The 18,254-nt window shown below is 44.0% G+C and overlaps 1 protein-coding gene across 5 annotated transcripts in view; it reads right to left on the bottom strand.

Moving 5' to 3' along the window:
• Positions 1–1,866: 1,866 nt before the first annotated feature.
• The window catches only part of PKP4 (plakophilin 4), a 234,035-nt gene continuing 217,647 nt past the window's right edge, over positions 1,867–18,254 (bottom strand). For all 5 annotated transcript variants that reach the window (XM_021703314.1, XM_044913652.1, XM_021703316.1 and 2 more), the window contains 7 exons: positions 17,392–17,542; positions 13,677–13,872; positions 9,372–9,456; positions 9,133–9,250; positions 6,234–6,362; positions 4,469–4,542; positions 1,867–2,709 (listed from right to left, as the gene is read on the bottom strand). In XM_021703314.1, the coding sequence (XP_021558989.1) occupies positions 2,461–2,709; positions 4,469–4,542; positions 6,234–6,362; positions 9,133–9,250; positions 9,372–9,456; positions 13,677–13,872; positions 17,392–17,542 (1,002 nt within the window). In that variant the 3' untranslated portion in view covers positions 1,867–2,460. The remainder of the gene's footprint in view (positions 2,710–4,468; positions 4,543–6,233; positions 6,363–9,132; positions 9,251–9,371; positions 9,457–13,676; positions 13,873–17,391; positions 17,543–18,254) is intronic.

Raw genomic sequence — 18,254 nt, 5'->3', positions numbered from 1 at the left:
CTCGCTCATGCTTATGATCTGTCTCTCTCTGTAAAATAAGGGTGGCTCAGTTCGTTGGGCGTCTGCCTGCGGCTCGGGTTGTGATCCCACGGTCCTGGGATCAAGTCCTGTATCGGGCTCCTTGCTCAGCAGGGAGCCTGCTTCTTTCTCTGCCTGCCACTCCCCCTGCTTGTGCTCTCTCTGACAAATAAGTAAAATCTTTAAAATAAATAAAATCTTAAAAAAAAAAGTCAATTTGGTTATAGTACAGCTTGTTTATTCTTACACTTTGGGAGTGGGATTAGCTTTTTGATCAGTGATACAGTTTTGTATCTTTCAGGCTCTGTCCATAGCTTCTTATCTCTGGTCACAAGGAAGAAGCCTTATAGGGCATCTGATCTTCTGCCCAATCCTCACCCACAGGCCTCTTTCTGACCCCATTAGGAGGTCCGGGTGGATACCCAAGTGAGGAGTTCTTTGTAACCCAAATTTGGATCTGTTTTTGAAATGCTGCCTGTCAGAGTTGGAGACCTGGGGACCTGGGTCCACTAAGTTAAGTCAGTTACTGCACTCAGCTCAGGCCGTCTACAGATTCTTTTGTATTCCTGACTCCTCGAGTGAGGGCCTTCAACCAGACATGGAAATGTCAGGTTCAAGGAAGTCAGTGATTCAAAGCTCAAATGGCTACCAGACATCTCAAAAGTCTTAATGCCAGTTCCTCGGGGAAATCTGGCAGTGTCTGCCACCTAGAGGGCTGTTTGCTGAGATCTCCCAGGGCATGTGAGGCCAGGGGCAGCTGGGCAGTCTTACTGTGGGTCATTTCAGGAAGGCTGCACGTCAGAAGGTCCTCCCACTGACAAACTTTAGTGATATTCCTGTTTGTATTTGGATTTCCATTTCACTTTGGATTCTAATCTTGCGCTGCAGTCCATTCAACAAGAGAAAGCATTTTTCTCCTAGAGCTCTTTCCATATACTCACAAATATAAGCTCACGTTCTAATTTATGATTCGTACCTCATTTGCAGGATATACTGAGCTCAGTCAACAGCTCTGGGTTTGACTTGCCATATGGGTTGTTTTCCATGTAAGATCCAGGGTGGAAACCATAAGACTTAGGAAGGCCTGTCTTTGGGCCTCCAGGGGCTGGTGCCTCTCATCTCAACAAATGGAGAAAAAGCTTACAAGTTACGCTGCTTGGTATTATTGGAACCCCTATCATGTATATGGGGCTTCCTCCACTCTGTCTCTAATCCAGGGATTATTGTCTCATGGGATCATTCAGCAAAATAATTATTTAGAATTTGTTTTGGTTTCCTGCATTGGTGTCAACCAATAAGTGCCCAACCATTGTTTTTGCCTAGTTCCTGAGTTCTTAAAAAAATTGCCAAAAGGAGTCGTTGTCAACTTAGTTAGGGCTGGTCTTGTCAGATGTAATTTCATTCAGGTGAAAAGCAGTGTTAAATACATCAGTCTGAAGACAAAAAAAAAAAAAAAAAAGACAATGTACATTAGATTCAAACAAATCCCCCCAAATAAAAATACTAAGGTAGATAAAGAGGAGGAAATGTCATAGTTTCATTCTTTGGTATGGTCCATCTCATAAAGTGTATAAAACTAGGAAAGTCCATAATACTTGGATATATTTACAACATGCAGTTAGATTCACATTTATAGAACGTGCTTTTCTGTTATTACACACAGAAAATAAAAAAAGAACAGGGAACAAATTTCCAAGGATGAAATTTCCACATTTATTTTTCTTTCATGTGCATAGAAAATGGCAGTGAAGTGTCCTATGAAAGAGGCAGGGAATGGGCATGGCGTTTCTATACCAGACTGGACTTTGTGCTTCAAAGGTACACTATTCATTTTGAAAACAAAGGATGTTATAGTTTGTTTTTAATTGCTAACAGTTCCTTGGGTTTCCCATTTGTTTTTTAAGCTGTCAGTTTTCTTCAAATCTCTTTTCAAATGACACACTGCATTACAAATGATGGCACTTAACCAATGTGGCATTTCCATATTTACACCAACAAAAGAAATTTACAAGACATAATAGCATACAATCTTGACATTTAGTAATAGCAATAAAACATGAAGGGCATCCATTTTTTTTCTGTACAAACTATCAGAACATAACTTTATTCACATTAAAAAAATCATCTTTAATTTGATTTGACCTACACATCCCTCATCTCATTTCACCCATGTCTCAAACCTCTCATCACATCGCCCACACCTTCACCAGACTATAGAATCTACAAGTAATTAGATCTAACACCTAAATAGAGCTTAGAAAGTCCTCTCTCCCAAAGGTTTCCTTACTTCCCTGATAATTCCTCAAAAAAGAAAAAAAATATGCTCTTCACTCGGTCCTTTCATTTCACTTTCACATTTCATCAGCAAATCAGCAAGATGGATTTTTCATCTCAACCCAAACAAGGTTAGAAAGAAGAGTTCCTCTACGGAGCATCTTGATGCTACACCCACGAGTCCGGGGACCCTGGGTACTGTTCTGCTCTGAAAGAAGGTCGTTTTGTGGAATAAAAGTCTACATAATTTGTGGTCGATTTCAGTCCATACTGTGTTGAATAATCAGTAGAAGCTGGAAAGTGAACTCGGTCATCAAAATAAGGATCTTCATAGCTATGAGGAGACTGCAAATACAATCTGTATGCATCAAAGTTCTTTCTGTTGGAGTCATCTTGACTATAATACAGCTGTTGATGCTGTTGACAAAATGAAAAAGCAAATAAATCAAAGCAATTTTTGGAAATATGTGTTTAAGGGAAATTAATGTGGGTTTCCTGCTTCATATTTTTAAAGCAGTATTCAATATTTGTGAACATATGGTTCAAAGTTCTTTCTGGTACACGCTGTATATTTACTAGTAGATTGTAAGGACTTTAAACTATGTTTATAAGTGGGCTGGCAGAGTTTGCTCAAGTCCTGTTTTAAGGCCTGTAGAAGTTGTTGTCTCCGGAGAGCCCAAGATGGCCTCTGGCTACCTCCTTCCCCCGCTAGAGGTCCGGTTCTGTGCTCTGCTGTGGAGGGGCCTGTTACCTGGGCATGCCCAATGAAAGGATGGCCTTGATTTTTGCTTTGACACAGGGGAACCATGAGTAGTACATCATGAATTTGGTTGGAGGTTGGATTTTCATGCTTCAGATAGTTGTGTATGTACAGAACCATCCTTTAAAACATTTACCTCAGAGATGAAGATTGAGTCCATCCCTCAGTTTTAAAAGAAATGTGAGGTACTGTTAAAGGAGTAAGCAATCCCTGGGCAGCAGAATAATAAAATTGGAAGAGACACGTGAACAAATAGGAAAGATTTCCCCAAGCCAGGACTAATCAGATTGGTAAAGAAGCAAGGTGAAACCCATGTGGGCATCCACCTCAAGGCACCCTGCCCCCATTTCCTTTTGTGTTATCTTATCTCACCTCTGACCTCACATTAATGTCTTCAAATATGTTTGAAGAAAAACTGTCATGGCTCTTACGTCTGTTTCCCCTCTTGACCATGCCCAAATCCCCCCACTTAGTAAGATGTAACAAATTTACCATGTACATACCAATATCATGTTCTGGAACTAAGTTCATTCTAACATTATAAGCATTTCAGAGCTAAATTCTTTTTAATTTAAGTTAGAGTTATGATTTTAAGGTTTTTTTCCCTCCTGACTTAAAAACTGTGGCATAAATTATGAATAACTTGCGAAGTTCTTTTTTCTTCCATCAACAGAGAAAAGATAATGAAATGGAGGGCGGTCTTAGAGTATCCTTATCTGAAGTTCAGGATACAGGCTTGTTTGGAAAACACCAGTTGCTCATGTATTATTGGAAGGTAAGAGGAGAGATCAGATGACCTAATGTGGGCATGGCATCAGGAAGGACTGATATAAATTTTAGGCCCCCCGTGAAAGCAGATTGGATGCCACCACCATTAGTCCCCACTCTGATGGAGAGTGGGGTCCACCCCGGTAGGGCTGAGTCCACTTTGACTTCTGAAACTAATGGAGACCTGGCCACCGACTCAAGTGTTTTCAAACCACAGATGCTTGGATGTGGAGGGAGCCAAGAAGATGGGACATTAGGTTTACAAAAAAGAACAATGAGATGAGAGAATGGAGTATGCTTACCACCTTTCCCCACCCAGAGGATGGAAGAGAATTTAGAGATTAACAGAAAAAAGGAGTGGGAAACGGAGATTGTTGGGCAAAGAATATGAGTTAAAGACTTCTCAGGTGGCTCCCATCAGTGGCATGGTGGTCTCAGCAGCACCGATTTGAATATTCAAGCACATGAGGCTACTGTGGAAGTGCTTTGCTTAAACCACAGACGAGCTTCTGAGGAGCAGAGATCCCTAGGGAAAGCTCCTCGGCCCCTGCTGTGTTGGCCCAGCTCTGGTAGGCCAACTGGCGTGGACCCCTTACTGTGTCGATCCCTGCTAATCGGCCTTCTGTAAAAATGATATTGCAAATTCACCTGTAGCCGTCTATTTTGTTCTCTTGCTGGTGAGGAATAGGAACTGATGTAAATTGGTGAAGGTTTGCTGGAGCCTGTAAGAAAATATTTTATGAAATTAAAACTAGTGCTCATCACTCCGGTCCATTAGGCTGTGTGGGCTCCCTGCACTAGGGCTGGTACGGTCCCTGATGGGGACTGCCTTTCCCAGTGCCAGCGGGGATCGGGAGAGGCAGTGGTCTGGGATCCCTGGATCTAGCTGTTAGCTGATAATGGGTACGGCAAAGGTAAGTCATGTGTGTGTTTCACCGAAAAGCACTATCAATCCAAAAAGGTTTCCTTCTCAACCTCTGGTCACTGTGGGGAGCTGTGTATACCTGTAAAGGTCTCCCTGGCTGGCTCTGAACAGCAGCCTGGCTCCCTGAGCCGAGGGACATCACTCTTCCAGGGCTCTGAGCTAGAGCACTGGGTCGGATGGGGGAAGGGAAACATTACAAGTTCCATGCCTTCAGAATCAGAGCTCTGATTCAAAGTCCAGGTCCTGGAACGAGCAGGCACGGGCGTGTTCTAAGCAGTTTGGCCACATGGAGGCACCGTCTTGTATCTGCTATCTTTAAGTACATTTTGAAACAAAAAGAATCTGATAATCAGATGGTTGTCTTCAAGAGTCCACAGCAGACTCCCGATGATGTCATTGGCTACCCTTCTCTTATTGTTAGGCTAGCAAAGATTTTTTTTTTTTAATGAGGAAAATGAAACATACTTGAGGCAAATTAGTTTATTGAAGCAAGCAAAGAAGATACAGAAGGGCATGCATGCTAAAGAGGCGATCTTTAAAATAAAGCAGGCTGCTGCAAATCTGAAGCAACAATGCACTTCAGTTGGTGCATTTCCTTTGCAAAGAGCTCGGTGTTTGAAATGTAGCATCTGCAATTTTCTGAGCTATTAATTGCCATAGTAACAATAGACGATTAGTAAACAGTCCTGTGAAATCACATTTTCAAAGACAACAGCACAACTGAGACGGCTCCCCCAGCAGTTGTTAAATTGCCACCAGCTTTTATTTCTTTTTAATAAATAGGTTTTTTTGAGGAAAGAGTACTCTTTTGTGGTAGCTCAGTCACACCCTTATTTGAAACCTCTCGAGCAGTTATAATTTGCCAGAGAGTTGAGAATGGGGACAATATGAGATCTTGGTAACTCTTTGGGCTGGCATCCTTCACGTGAATTAGATGCCCAGGTTTCTGAATGACATAAAAATATGAATAGTATGCAACATCATTTTTGTTGTTATTAAAATATAATCACTCTGGGAGGAATCACATTGTACATTTTGTTATTCATTCAAATTCTTTTCCATGAAAATGTAAATGAAATTGATCTCCATTCTCAGGTTTGAATTTAAGAGATGAGCCAGTCTAGGAGATGTGGCCTTGCAAAGCATCCCAGAACTCAGTTCTGACACAGGGGAAACACAGGGAGACACTGCATGGACGGGAAGGGAGCAGAGCAAAGGGACTGCACTGGGGGAAAGCCAGAAACCACCTCTCTTGGATACCGTGCTCTTTTTATTTGTGGTCACTAGGCCACTACCTTAGCTTATTTTGCTTAAAACAAGCGGAAAAGGCGACAGCCCCGGAAGCAGGAAATGGACAGACTGGACCGTGGTCGGCTGCTGGGGGACCGTCTCAATACAGGCATGGGCTACTTCCCAGGCCGCTGGCGGGGTGCCTGGAAACGAGTGGCTTTTCGAGATACTCTATCACATACCCAGCTGGCGTCTTACCAGGGTACAGGCCTTTATGTGTGGCATCCCCTTGGCTATTGTAATACTGCATAGGTGGCTGGGTCCTATCGTATTCAGAGCGAGGGTCTCTGATTCCTAACAGTGCTGGTGAGGAGGAGGTGCTGCCGACTGAAGGGAGAGGCAGAGGAGGGAGAGAGAAAGGAGAAGAAAGAGAAAGCAGACTGTCAGTGTCTCTGCAAAATCCTCTCTGGAAAAATAAAGGTCAGCAATTAGAAATGCCACGCAGCTGGTGCTAAAAATCAGCTCTCAGAGATACTGTGAGTTGAAGAGCAGCCAGTGCTGAGGCCCAGGAAGGTGACCCTCAGACCCGCTGCTGCGAGAACCCGAGCCAGCGTGGCCCGCCCTCCCAGAGCTTCCCCTGTGGGCTGCCTGGTTAGAGAGGGGCGCAAGGCAGAAACCACGCAGCTTCCTCAGTGGTGGGCCTCCAGGACTTTACAATTGAGGTAAGGTCTTTACAATTGAGTGAGAATAACTTATTACCCACCTAAGAGTTACAGTTGCTATTTTATGATCTCAGTTCTGTTGCGTATAAAACACCCATCTTTTATCCTTTATGTACAGCTCTTTAGTAAATAGGTGTTTTATGGCATATTTTGATTTTTAATTATTTCAAAAATATCTCCATCTCTAAATGTGTTTGAATAACAGTGCCCAGCCCATAAAATTTGTAATTCTTTTTATGGTGATCAGCCGTCAGGGAAATTTTGTAAACCCAGTAAGCCTGGCTCCTCAAGAAGTTCACAATGCTAACAAGCCGAGCCTCACAAAACCCCAATTTTTTTTATCCCAGTTTGAGCCAAATATTTAATAATAACGTCTCTATCCATAGGTCTCCTTTTGAGCATTTCTGCACAGAAGGAAAGCATGACACATCTTTTTTCTCATTAAAAAGTCATCTTGCTTGCACTAAAGTTTAATTATAAATAAAAGTGGTCACTTATTCACTTGATCCACTTGAAAGCAGCGGCCCCCAAACCTTGCCACCAGTGGTTCGGCATGCCTTGATGCTTTCGGATGCAGACCGACGCTGAAATATTTTTCCCTAAAAGGTCACTTTACTGACAGAGGGTTGCAGTGTGTTCAACAAAGGTGAGCGTGCATGGGCAGTGTCTGTGTGCTACTCACCTTGTTTACTTTCTAGAAGGCAGGAGGACAAAGAACGTGCCCACCCACCTCCCACAAGGACATTAGCAAGGCATCAGAAGTGCCAGTAAGCTGATACTACATTAGTGCTGAGAGATGGAGGATTAGCCCCTAGGATAACTGGAGCAACAAGTATGAATTCTATCTTACCTCTGAAACAGAATCCGGGAACTTGGATGGGCTCATCAACCTTGTCCAGTGTGTATATATGAGGTCCTCAAAATAAGTTCATTGCTTAGTAACTACGCCCTCATCTGTCTGAAATTATTCTTTTGCCTGTACTACATATGCCTTTTGTTGAGCAGCCAAATCTCTTGTTTCCCCTGACACCCCTATTTCTGAGTCCCTGAAGGATTCTGAGCATTTTTATAAAAGAAGACAGCCTCAGGCTACACCTGGGAGGTCAGCAAGGATGTCAAAAACCAACCACAAGTCTCTTTGAAGAAAACAACTCATAATTTAAAAACTAAGATAAAAATATACACCATACGCAGTAGGCACAGATAATTTTAAAAAATCCTAGTACAAGTGGAGACATCCAATTATGTGGCAAGAACGGCCAGTCCTATATTTGTCTTTCTGGCCACATTTGTCCACATGAGAAATAAGACTGCCAGCAGCGGGACAGTTGAATACAACAGATAATATTTCTATGTCAGAATGGGGGGTTTAAAGCCGAATAAAAAAAGATATTACTTTTCCTATTTCATTTAGCTAAGAATTAAATTTATAGGACTAACTTGACTTGGTAGTAATATTCTGCCCTTACATATAAAAAACATTCTGGGGGCACATGGGTGGTTAAGTGTCTGCCTTCGGCTCAAGTCATGATCTTGGAGTTCCGGGGATGGGAGTCCTAGGATCGCGTCCTGATCGGACTCCTGGCTCAGCGGGGAGTCTGCTTCTCCTTCTGACCCTTCCCCTTCCCGTGCTTTCTCTCTCTTGCACTCTTTCTCTCATATAAATAAAATCTTAAGAAAAAACAAAATAATCCCTCCCAGTCTGAGTCTCAGAACATTCTTTCTACCAAATTAGACACTAGTAAGTAGGTAGTGTGGTTGCCAAGATTCCCAACTTACAAATCAAAGGGAATCCCTGCAAACCCACCTGTAGGGCCTGTTCCCATGGGTCATGGATGCGGGGGTGGGGGATGGGGTGGAAGGTTCTGGAATACAGCCCGGGGATGGAGGTTTAACCGGGAAGGAGGAAGGTGTGGAAGATTGTAGCTCCCCCAGAACGCAGGTAATAAGATGATGTCTAAAGGACCCTGCTTCTAAGAGTTCTCACCAAGAAAACTAAAAAATCACTTTGGAGGAGATTCCAAACTTATGGCCAGTAGGCAGGCAGGGGAGCTGTTTTCAAGCATAACTGGTGGTTGTCAAAGTGTGCGCCTCCACTCCTGCATCCACATTGCCTGGCCAGTCTGTCAAACACAGAGTCCCAAGCCCCTTCTCAAACCTAGTGAAGCAGAATCTTGGGGGAGATGGGAATGGAGGGCCCTGGGATACATTTATGTGTAAACTTGCATAAACTTTTAAAATGGAAGGAGGAACGTGGGTCTGTGGTTTACAATGGCATGTAATTCCCAAAGAAGGCTCTTGGCTCGAAGAGCAAATACACCTCCTAAGTGTTTGGAGGTGACAGGCTTAATCGTCTATGTTCAGTCTTTTCTGGCTGGAAAAATAACGTCTGTCACACAAATGTTCTCACGAAGGAGTGCAGTTTGCCCACTGACCTGACTGAATGATGGGTGACATCTGTTGGTTGGTGGTAGACAAGGAAGGATGTGATTTGAATCGGTCTCGCTCTAACGTCGACACAGGTGTAATAAAATGGTTCTGATTCCACCCGTCCTGTGGAGTTAAAAGAAAAAGAAACCTCTCAGAATGAATAATGACATTTCATTACAATAAATGATTACGAATGTGTGCTCTGATGAAGGCTAATTATGCCAGAGCTATTCTTGTAAGTTACCTTTTTATAAATGCTCCGGAGGTCCCGATATTGCCATAATGTATTCAAGACCTGGGCTGCTGCCTTCACCACTTTCAGAGATGATCTAGGGAGACAGCGAAGATGTTAATGAATGTGGGCGGCGCAGCCTCAGGCCCCACTCGCAGAGATTCAGGCTGCAAACCGGCGGCCAAGAGGCCCTCTCTCCAAGGACCAGAGGGCACAGGCGCCACTGCTGGAAAACACAACCGAGGAAATCAGGTGTACCTGGGAGTTGGCCAACTTCAGGGCTGGCCAGGGTGGCAAGGACCAAAGTGAGGCTCTCAGGAAGTCAAGTCTGTGGTGAGAGGCTGTGACTGGGATGAGCAGTAACTCTCTGAACTGGGGGCCTCTTTCAGCTGTCAGCCCCTAGCCTCCCCCACCCCCCCATATCTACCAAGGGGCTGACCTTGCTGGGGCTTTGGGATTAATGCAACCGTGGCCGTGCATCCTGAGTGTCAGAGGACCCTCCCAAGTTAATTTGTTTCCCCCCATTAGTAGGTCTTCATATAAACACCTGCACTGCCTTCTCATCATTTATGCCTCTCCGTAAACAAATGTACATCTGGGCCCTAACGTTCAATGTGGGAAGTACGGTTGGTTGTCAATTCTCCTCTCTGAAGACATCTGCTGAATACTGGCGTTCTGTTCAAGCACTGCTGACCATGAGTCACTGCTTTTCACCTCGGGAGCTGCTCCGCTCACTCAGTGGCCTTGGCGTAAGTGAAGAGAGAAGGGCAGCTTCGTGCCTCAGCACAGGCCCCCAGATCACCACATCAGGGGTGCATCAGCGCTTGGGAGTCAGTCGTAGGATAATGGAATACCTCTTCAGCACTGAAAATTTGACTTCAAATGTGTATCACAGGGTCTAAAATCTGATTTCCTCTTCTTATCTCCCCAGTTAAACTCTCATGAAAGGGAGAAGCAGCAAGGCGAGCAGACGGGAAGTGCTCTCTCTTTGCCCCAAACAACAGGATATGGGGTGCAGTGATTCCAAGGGCTTCAGCAAGGACGGAGTACAGGGCAAGTTTGGGGCAGCACAGTCTGTTCCTAGAGGTCGGGCATTTCTGCATCCGTCTGCACCACCACCTCCCACCCAAGACCCCCTCTTAGTGTTCCTCATGAGTCAAGGGTAGAACCGGGTCAGACCAATGCACTCAAAGCTCTTCTAAATTTTATATTTTCAAAATGGACCACAGAGCAAGGAGATACCTCAAAAAAAAAGAACAGAGATGAAATTTCTGACACCCAGGATGGCCTTGCAGGGCCTTCACACCTCACAACCACGCCATTCTCAGCCGGGTCCCGAGCGCGCTGCTGGTGTTCATATCCCCGCCTGTCAGTGCCAGGCGGCCAGGAGGCAGGGAAGGACACTGGCTCCAGGGACTACGACACGACACTCGACAAGCAGGACTATGCCAGCGATACATACACCTTGATACAAACAGCTAGGCTAGGTGTCTGCAGAGACGGATCCTGTCAGTAGGAAGCTAACGCTGAGAAAAGCAAAGATGTTTCTGTGCTCCCCTCTGCAGCACAAGTCCTCGGAAGGTTACCTATTCTCCTAACTCTAATTCTCATCCTCGATTTCTCATCTCTGCAATGTGTGACATCGGTAGTGTGCAACAGGACAAGTCTCAGTCCTCATCCTGCCTGGCCGAGCAGAAGCATGTGACATGTTCTCACCCTTAACGCTTCCTCCCTTGGCTTCCAATACGTCCTTTTCTGAACGCTCTGGCTACTTCTCTTGCGCTCTTTTGCTGGCTCCTCATTTCCTTGGCCTCTAGCCATAAGCCCTGAAGCCTCTTTTCTTCTCCGTCTACATTTTCTTCCTTATTCATCTCAGCCTGTTTCACTTTTCTAAATATACCATTTATACATTAATGACTCCCAAATTTGTATTTCTAGTTTGGACCTCTATCCTGAACTCAAGTATATTCTACTGCTGACCATACACTGCACGTGGATGTCTAACAGACGTCTCAAATGTCATAGGTCCAAAACAAACACCTGGTCTTCCCTAAAAAACCTGCTCCCGCAGGCTTCCCCATGTTGGTGAGTGCAATGCATCCTGTGGTCTCTTTTGCCAAAGACCCTGGGGTCATCCTTGACATTTTCCTCCTCTCCTGCTGCTCACCTGATCCCTCAGCAAATTCCACTGCCTCTTTCAACCATGTCGGAATCGACCACTTCTTCACTGCTACAATTGTTGCCACCACTAGTCTCTACCTGGTGGAAGGGAAGGTTTGTCAAGTCACGATGACCCCTTTAAGGGTAGTCAGACCGTGTCGCCCCACTGCTGAACAATCTCCAGTGGCTTTCGGTTCTCCTCTGAGTAAATCAAAGTCCTTACACTGACTCACAGGGTCCTACGTGTCTGGTTATGCGCCCCCCCCCACCCCCAGCTCTTCCTGACGTGCTCTACACCTGCTGAGCCCCCACTGTCCACTACACACGGCCCTCCGCTTCCTCCTTACCACCTTTCCCAGTTGTAGTATTTGCTCCGTCTGTGTCTGACGGGCGGCGTTTCTTACTCACTGGTACCTCATCTACCTCACCCAGGAATGTGAGCTACCGGGGCGCAGGGGGTGCCGTGTGGCCCACTTGCCGCCGTAGCACACTGCGGGTGGGCCGGAGACTTGGTGAATGACTCTGAGGGGAAGGCCGGCGTGTGTTCAGAGGCCAACCTGAGTTGATCCAGGACTTTCCGAGTCTCTTGTTTTGAAAAAAGATTACAGTGGATGAGAACTTTTTTTTTTTTTTTAAATATACAAAGAGAAGTTCTGGCACTGGCTCAGAATGTCTCTTAGCTTCTTATGCCTTTCACAAATGAAGGCCCTTTAATGAAATTTCAAGAGCACAAGAAGTGATTATGGTTACCTTAGCTTTATCTGCAACATTTCATTTCCTCTGAAATAAAAAGGTGTGTGTGCATTTATTACTAATGAGATTAAAAAGATACAGAAGAAAAAAGGACTGCAAGGAAATATGGTTAATGTTGATAGGTGAGACTTCTGGGGGATGAGAATATGCTTTGCTACATTATTCTTCTATTTTAGAAATTCCTACAAAATGGGGTTTTTAGAATGTCTAATTCCTGTAAAAGATTAGACAAGAAATAATGTGAGTTCTAGCACTGTCACTCAGTCAAGTAATAAATACCATCTGAGCATCTCTTATAGGTCAGGTTTTGTTCTCTATGTAGAGGGTACAGCAGCGAAGAAAAGACAAAGTCTCTGCTACTGGGGGAGCCAGAGACCAGAGAAAACACTAAATAACATGTTAGGGGTTAATCAGTGCTGTGAAGGAGAACAGAGCAGGGAAAGGGGGTGGAGAGTGGGGAGACAGGTGCCATTTTATGGATTAGGTGGCTGCTATCCTGTGTATTGAAAAGGCTCCAAACAGCCCTACTTCCCACTTCCTTGAAGGATCCTTTGATCTGATACCAAGGCAAATTTATAGTCAACTGCTATAGCTCTGTGACAAACAAAACAAAAGAAAACAAAAAACCCTTCTATTTTTGCCACCAATTCTCTAATCCCTACTTCTTTTTTTTTTTTTTTAAGATTTTATTTATTTATTTGACAGAGACACAGCGACAGAGGGAACACAAGCAGGGGGAGGGGGAGAGGGAGAAGCAGGCTTCCCACGGAGCAGGGAGCCCGATGCGGGGCTTGATCCCAGGACCCTGGGATCATGACCTGAGCCGAAGGCAGACGCCCTATGACTGAGCCACCCAGGCGCCCCTCTAATCCCTACTTCTGCTGCTTCATCACTTAGGTGTCACCCAGAAGCAAAGGGAAATGTATAATCCCAGCCCAGGGCACATCCTGAGGCCACACAGCAGGCCCTGCTCAGAGCAGTGATTTTAATACTTTTTGGGCAACTGGCAGAGGAATCAGTCCCAGAACTGAGGATTCAATAAGATGTTCTTGCAGAACAGGCCCTAGAGTTTGGAGTAGAGTCAAAGGTGAAAGGGAAGGTGCCCGCAGATGTTCTTCATCATAGTATTTCTAATTCTTCCCAGGGTCAGCACAAGCAAACATGGCTTTAGAGACAAAAATGAATGTAGGGATGTTAGAAGAAGTAAATATCCAAAAAGGGGCCACATGACTGCAAATGCCCCTTTTCAATAAAACAGGTTTTAATTGGTGGAGACTCTTTAGCTTATTGGTGTGTAAGAAATGCAGGAATAAATCCTTTCCAGTAGGAAATATCCTTCTCAAAGGCCCTTAACACAGGACAATCCTAATAAGAGCCTCGCGCGCTCCATCTCCTTGCACTTGCCTGTCTCCTCTGCCCTTGGTTATGTTCACCAGCTTCTCTATCCCCCCTGAGTCGGCCAGAGCTTTGGCGTTCTCCATGTTTTTGCTGGTGACCTCGTGCAGAGCACAGCAGATGGCCGCCATGGTCTCATCAGACAGCACACTGGGGCCGGTGCCGCCGGGAAGCCGGTTGACCAGGTCTCGCATGGCATATTTACCTGCCAAATGCAAAAGATTTCATTCCACTTTCAGTTTTTGTTATTGTTGCTGTTGAAAGATGCTGACAGTGAGTTCTCTCTTAAAAACATAACCTCAGAAGACAATAACATGGCAAAATAGAAAGTGACAAATATTATAACTGTAGGGGGGAAGTTAATGTTTATTACAATGCCACTTGAAGAAATGATTGGTCTATAAAACAAGCCACTGAAAGAAAATGCAAGTCAGTGTATAAAATTGGGTATACCAATCAAGTTGCTATAGTTGAACTATTTTCATTAACAGTGAGAAATAAAGAAATGGTAACAGTTTTATTCTCAATTGAATTCCTATGTATCAAAAATACCTGAACATCCTCTTAAAGCTTTTAAAGACTTATCTTTGAATAAGTTTTAAAGATGGACCAAGTAAAGCTGCCACACAATTCTTTTCATTAAATCTCTCTGGGTCTTAAATTGTGAACTGGGTACCATTACCCATTTTTATCAAGTTAAAGGTAAATACCAGCTGATCCGACATCAATAGTGATAACATGTTGGTTTCTTTTAACCAGACACAAGTGACATTTGGAATTAAAATGATGGCTACGTTATCGGGTAGGAATGATGCAATGATAATAGAGTTCTCGACAGGCCAAGGCTGGGGAGCCCCCCAGCTATTGAAGCATTTCTTTACAGATACTCAGTTTCTCTTACTTCTCTCTAAAACCAAAATATCTCTAGCTTGTTCAATGTTAATTACCAACTGACAAACTAGAATAATTGCACAACACACAGAAGAAATGAACTAAAGCTCAAGTAAATATTTTCTTAGTTTTTTTTTTTTCTATGCTAATAATTGAGTGGATACAAAATGGGGTTTTTATTGAAGTCCTATTTATATACAATGGTAAGCAGTAGAATACAGGCCTTGACTACACGCTGCATAATTTACAGCATTTCAAAGGGAAGGCTTTGGCTTACTCACAGTGAACACTGTTGTGAATAGTAGAAAAACAATGTTGACATTATAAGCCAGAAGATAAATGTGGTTTTTAGAACAGATGGAATTTAGCACTGGTGATTTTGAATACTCACGGAAAACCAAAATGTCCATGACACACAGTTCGTCATTTTGCTAAGGCACAACTTTAAATTGCCCCCTGAGATTGGGATAAGGCAGCTCACTGTGTCTGCGAGTGAACCTGATGGTCCTCTCAGATCCTGCAGCTTTAGACAGCTGGGCTGGTCCAACTCAGCTGAGTATCTGTAGTAACTTTTGTAAAGTGACAAAACTTTGTTTCCTTGTAAAAAATGGCTCTGAAGAGGAAGTCCACTGCTAGTGCTGGTGATGGACATGAGCAGAGTTAAGGGGTCCAAGAAGGGGGATGGTTCTTTGGAACAGAGGTGCTGAGTGAATTAGGGTCGAATACTGAATCTGGGAGGGGCTTAGCCCTCAGGAAAGAAGGGAACTTTATAGAGAAATAAGAAAGTGATTCATGAAACCATTTAAGAGTGCTCCAGCTGGGTACAAATATGCTCATAGGTGGAGAGAGAAAATGCTCGTGAAAGTTTACAAGTGGGTCAGGACCCTCACAGAAAACACAGGGACGCACTGAGAGAAGGCCAGGACTCTCATACACGTTCCTCCTGCCCAGAGGTCTTGGCACTCAGTGGCACCAGCCCCACACCTTTGCACCTGTGTCCCCTCCCCGCTGTGGCATGATAGGCCACACATCATCATATGCTGTCAACCCTTTGTTTTTTAGCATTAGGAATTCCCAAACTATATGTGCTTCTTACAAGAAATTCAAACACTATGGATGTAACAAAAATAACTTAAAAAATCTCTTTAGGGACCTAAAGGATTTCTCTCAAGGACGTGTGGGAACTAAGAGTTATAAAGCATACTGGCATCAGGCACCAGCTGGACTGTATGAACAGGGTGTGGAAGAAGCTCCTCTTCTCTCCATGGGGGACAATTTGGCTCAAAGGAATGGTGTGTTAAGAGCAGGTTAAGCTAGGTGATAATTTAAAATAGCAATTCTGCCAGGCACGGTGTAGGAGCTTTCATGTAAGATGCCACAGTGAATCCTCACAGCAACTCTTTAAGGTAAATATTATTGCCCTGTTCTTTGTCTCCCCCGCCGACCCTGCCCCAGGGTAGGCGTATTTTAAGGAGTTCAATACTTATTCACTAATCCACATAAGATCCTGTCAAATCTCCCCCCTCCCTCTCTCCTGGCCTGTCATCAGCCATGGGGCTGGCGTGGAGCTCGGTGCTACTTCATCCTCTTATTTGATATGCACGGCAAACCCGTGGTAAGGACAGCAAGGTGGTCGGCTCCCTTTCAGAGATAGGGTTGAGGAAGAGTTTTCAAATTTAGATGAAAGACCCGAAGCTGGGTGGGCTCACCACAGGACACCCCAGGTTACCCAGCCAGTGAGAAGCAGATCCAGGGTTTAACTTGAGGTCAACTGGAGAGTCTCCGATCTTTCCTCTACCCTATACTCTGCTTGAGTGTGGCAACTGCCTTGGGGGCAAGCAAACTAAGCTGCCAAGGGTGTCAAACTTGAAGAGGTACTCAGTGTCAGGTTCATGCAAATGCCAACCTTACATTTGGACAGCCCTGTGGGTGGGTGCCTCCTACCATTTTACACCCTATGTGCCTCACTTGCTTTAGTCTAGTTCTGACCCTGCCCTGGGGGGGAAATGGGCCTTGTGACAGTGGTTCTGCCTGAGCATGAACACTAGGGAAAAGCGACAAACCATTTATGTAATTTCTTTTTTTATTTAGATCATGGTAGTGTTGGTAAATTAGCAGATATCAGTCTCAAAGATCAGAAAGTGAGAATTAACTTCTTTTGTTGCTCAGGAAATGAACCTCTCTTGGGAAACAGAGACACCAAATCTATCAAGCAGTGTTGTAATGTATAACTGAAATTGCTACCTTTTTTGAAAATTTTCCTTCCCTGATCAATGTTTAATTAATGAGCTTGCCTCTTGCTGAAAAGGAATAGTCACAAAGGACAGACAGCACAAAGGGTACACAAATATGCCAAGAAACCAGAGAGCAGAACTCAGTTGCTGATCATTTTAAATGTCATATTTTTATAAATCAAGAGTTTTTTTTTTTTTTTTTTAAAGTAGGCTCCACACCCAGTGTGGAGTCCAACACGGGGCTTGAACTCACGACCCTCAGATCAAGACCTGAGCTGAGATCAAGAGTCAGATACTTAGGGCGCCTGGGTGGCTCAGTTGGTTAAGCGACTGCCTTCGGCTCAGGTCATGATCCTGGAGTCCCGGGATCGAGTCCCGCATCGGGCTCCCTGCTCGGCAGGGAGTCTGCTTCTCCCTCTGACCCTCCTCCCTCTCATGCTCTCTGTCTCTCATTCTCTCTGTCTCAAATAAATAAATAAAATCTTAAAAAAAAAAAAAAAAAAGAGTCAGATGCTTAGCCGACTGAGCCACCCAGGCACCCCTAGTTTTATAAATGTAGTTACTTTTTCTTTATAACTTACCTTGTCACCAGAACATACCTATGAGCTCCTTGTTGCGAACATCTAGCGCCATATTCCTCAAGGCAGTTGCCACCGAAGAAACAACTCTATCATTATCCATTCTCAGAAGTTCTACAAGGATGGGCAGACCTTTTTCTTTGCGGACAGCTGCCCGGATGTATGCTGCAAACTAGTGAGTAAAACAAACCAATAGTAGTTCAACTCTCAGAAGTTACTGCCACCTAAAAAAGATGTGTTTCCAGAAGATAAACTAATAGATTAAAAATGGTTTCTTTTCAATCAGAAATTAAATCTGTGGTGTCAGTAAAGAAAAAACTATAGTTAGGGATAAAGACAGGCTAGGATGACTGATTTAAAAAGAAATCCTAAAGCCTAAAAATCTCAAACCACCATCTGCCATATATTTTTGTGCAGAAAAGAGAAGGCAGTGATTGCTTTCTATCTCAGATACGTAAACATGATTAAGGAAGGATCTTGGGTCTTCTCTGCAATTGGCCCCATGCCAGGTCCAGAGGCTATAAATAGGATGGCAGAAATGGTAACTGATCAGTGTACATTATAGGAGAACCTGTCTCCATCAGTACATTCTTTTCCTATATTCTCTGCAACAATATTTAGAGTTCAGTAACCTTTCAAAGAGATTGACTGAAAAAAAGCCTTTGCCTCAGAAGAAAAGGAATTCTCCAGAAACACTGAGCATCTATAATTCATACAGACTGGTGAAAAAGTATATTTGTGTGCAAAATGCTTTCTTATGCAAGATTAGTTTGCTGCTTCTTTTTTAAATTCATAGTCAAGAAATTCTTTTATGGCTATGAGGCAAGTCTGTTCAGCGAGTCAGCGTGTGTACTATTTGAATTGGAAATGAACGCTAGCTAAGT

Source organism: Neomonachus schauinslandi, chromosome 3 (assembly GCF_002201575.2).
Source record: "Neomonachus schauinslandi chromosome 3, ASM220157v2, whole genome shotgun sequence".
Lineage (NCBI taxonomy): Eukaryota > Metazoa > Chordata > Mammalia > Carnivora > Phocidae > Neomonachus > Neomonachus schauinslandi.
Note: the sequence above shows the minus strand (reverse complement) of the source record. Positions and strands in the feature narration are given on the sequence as shown.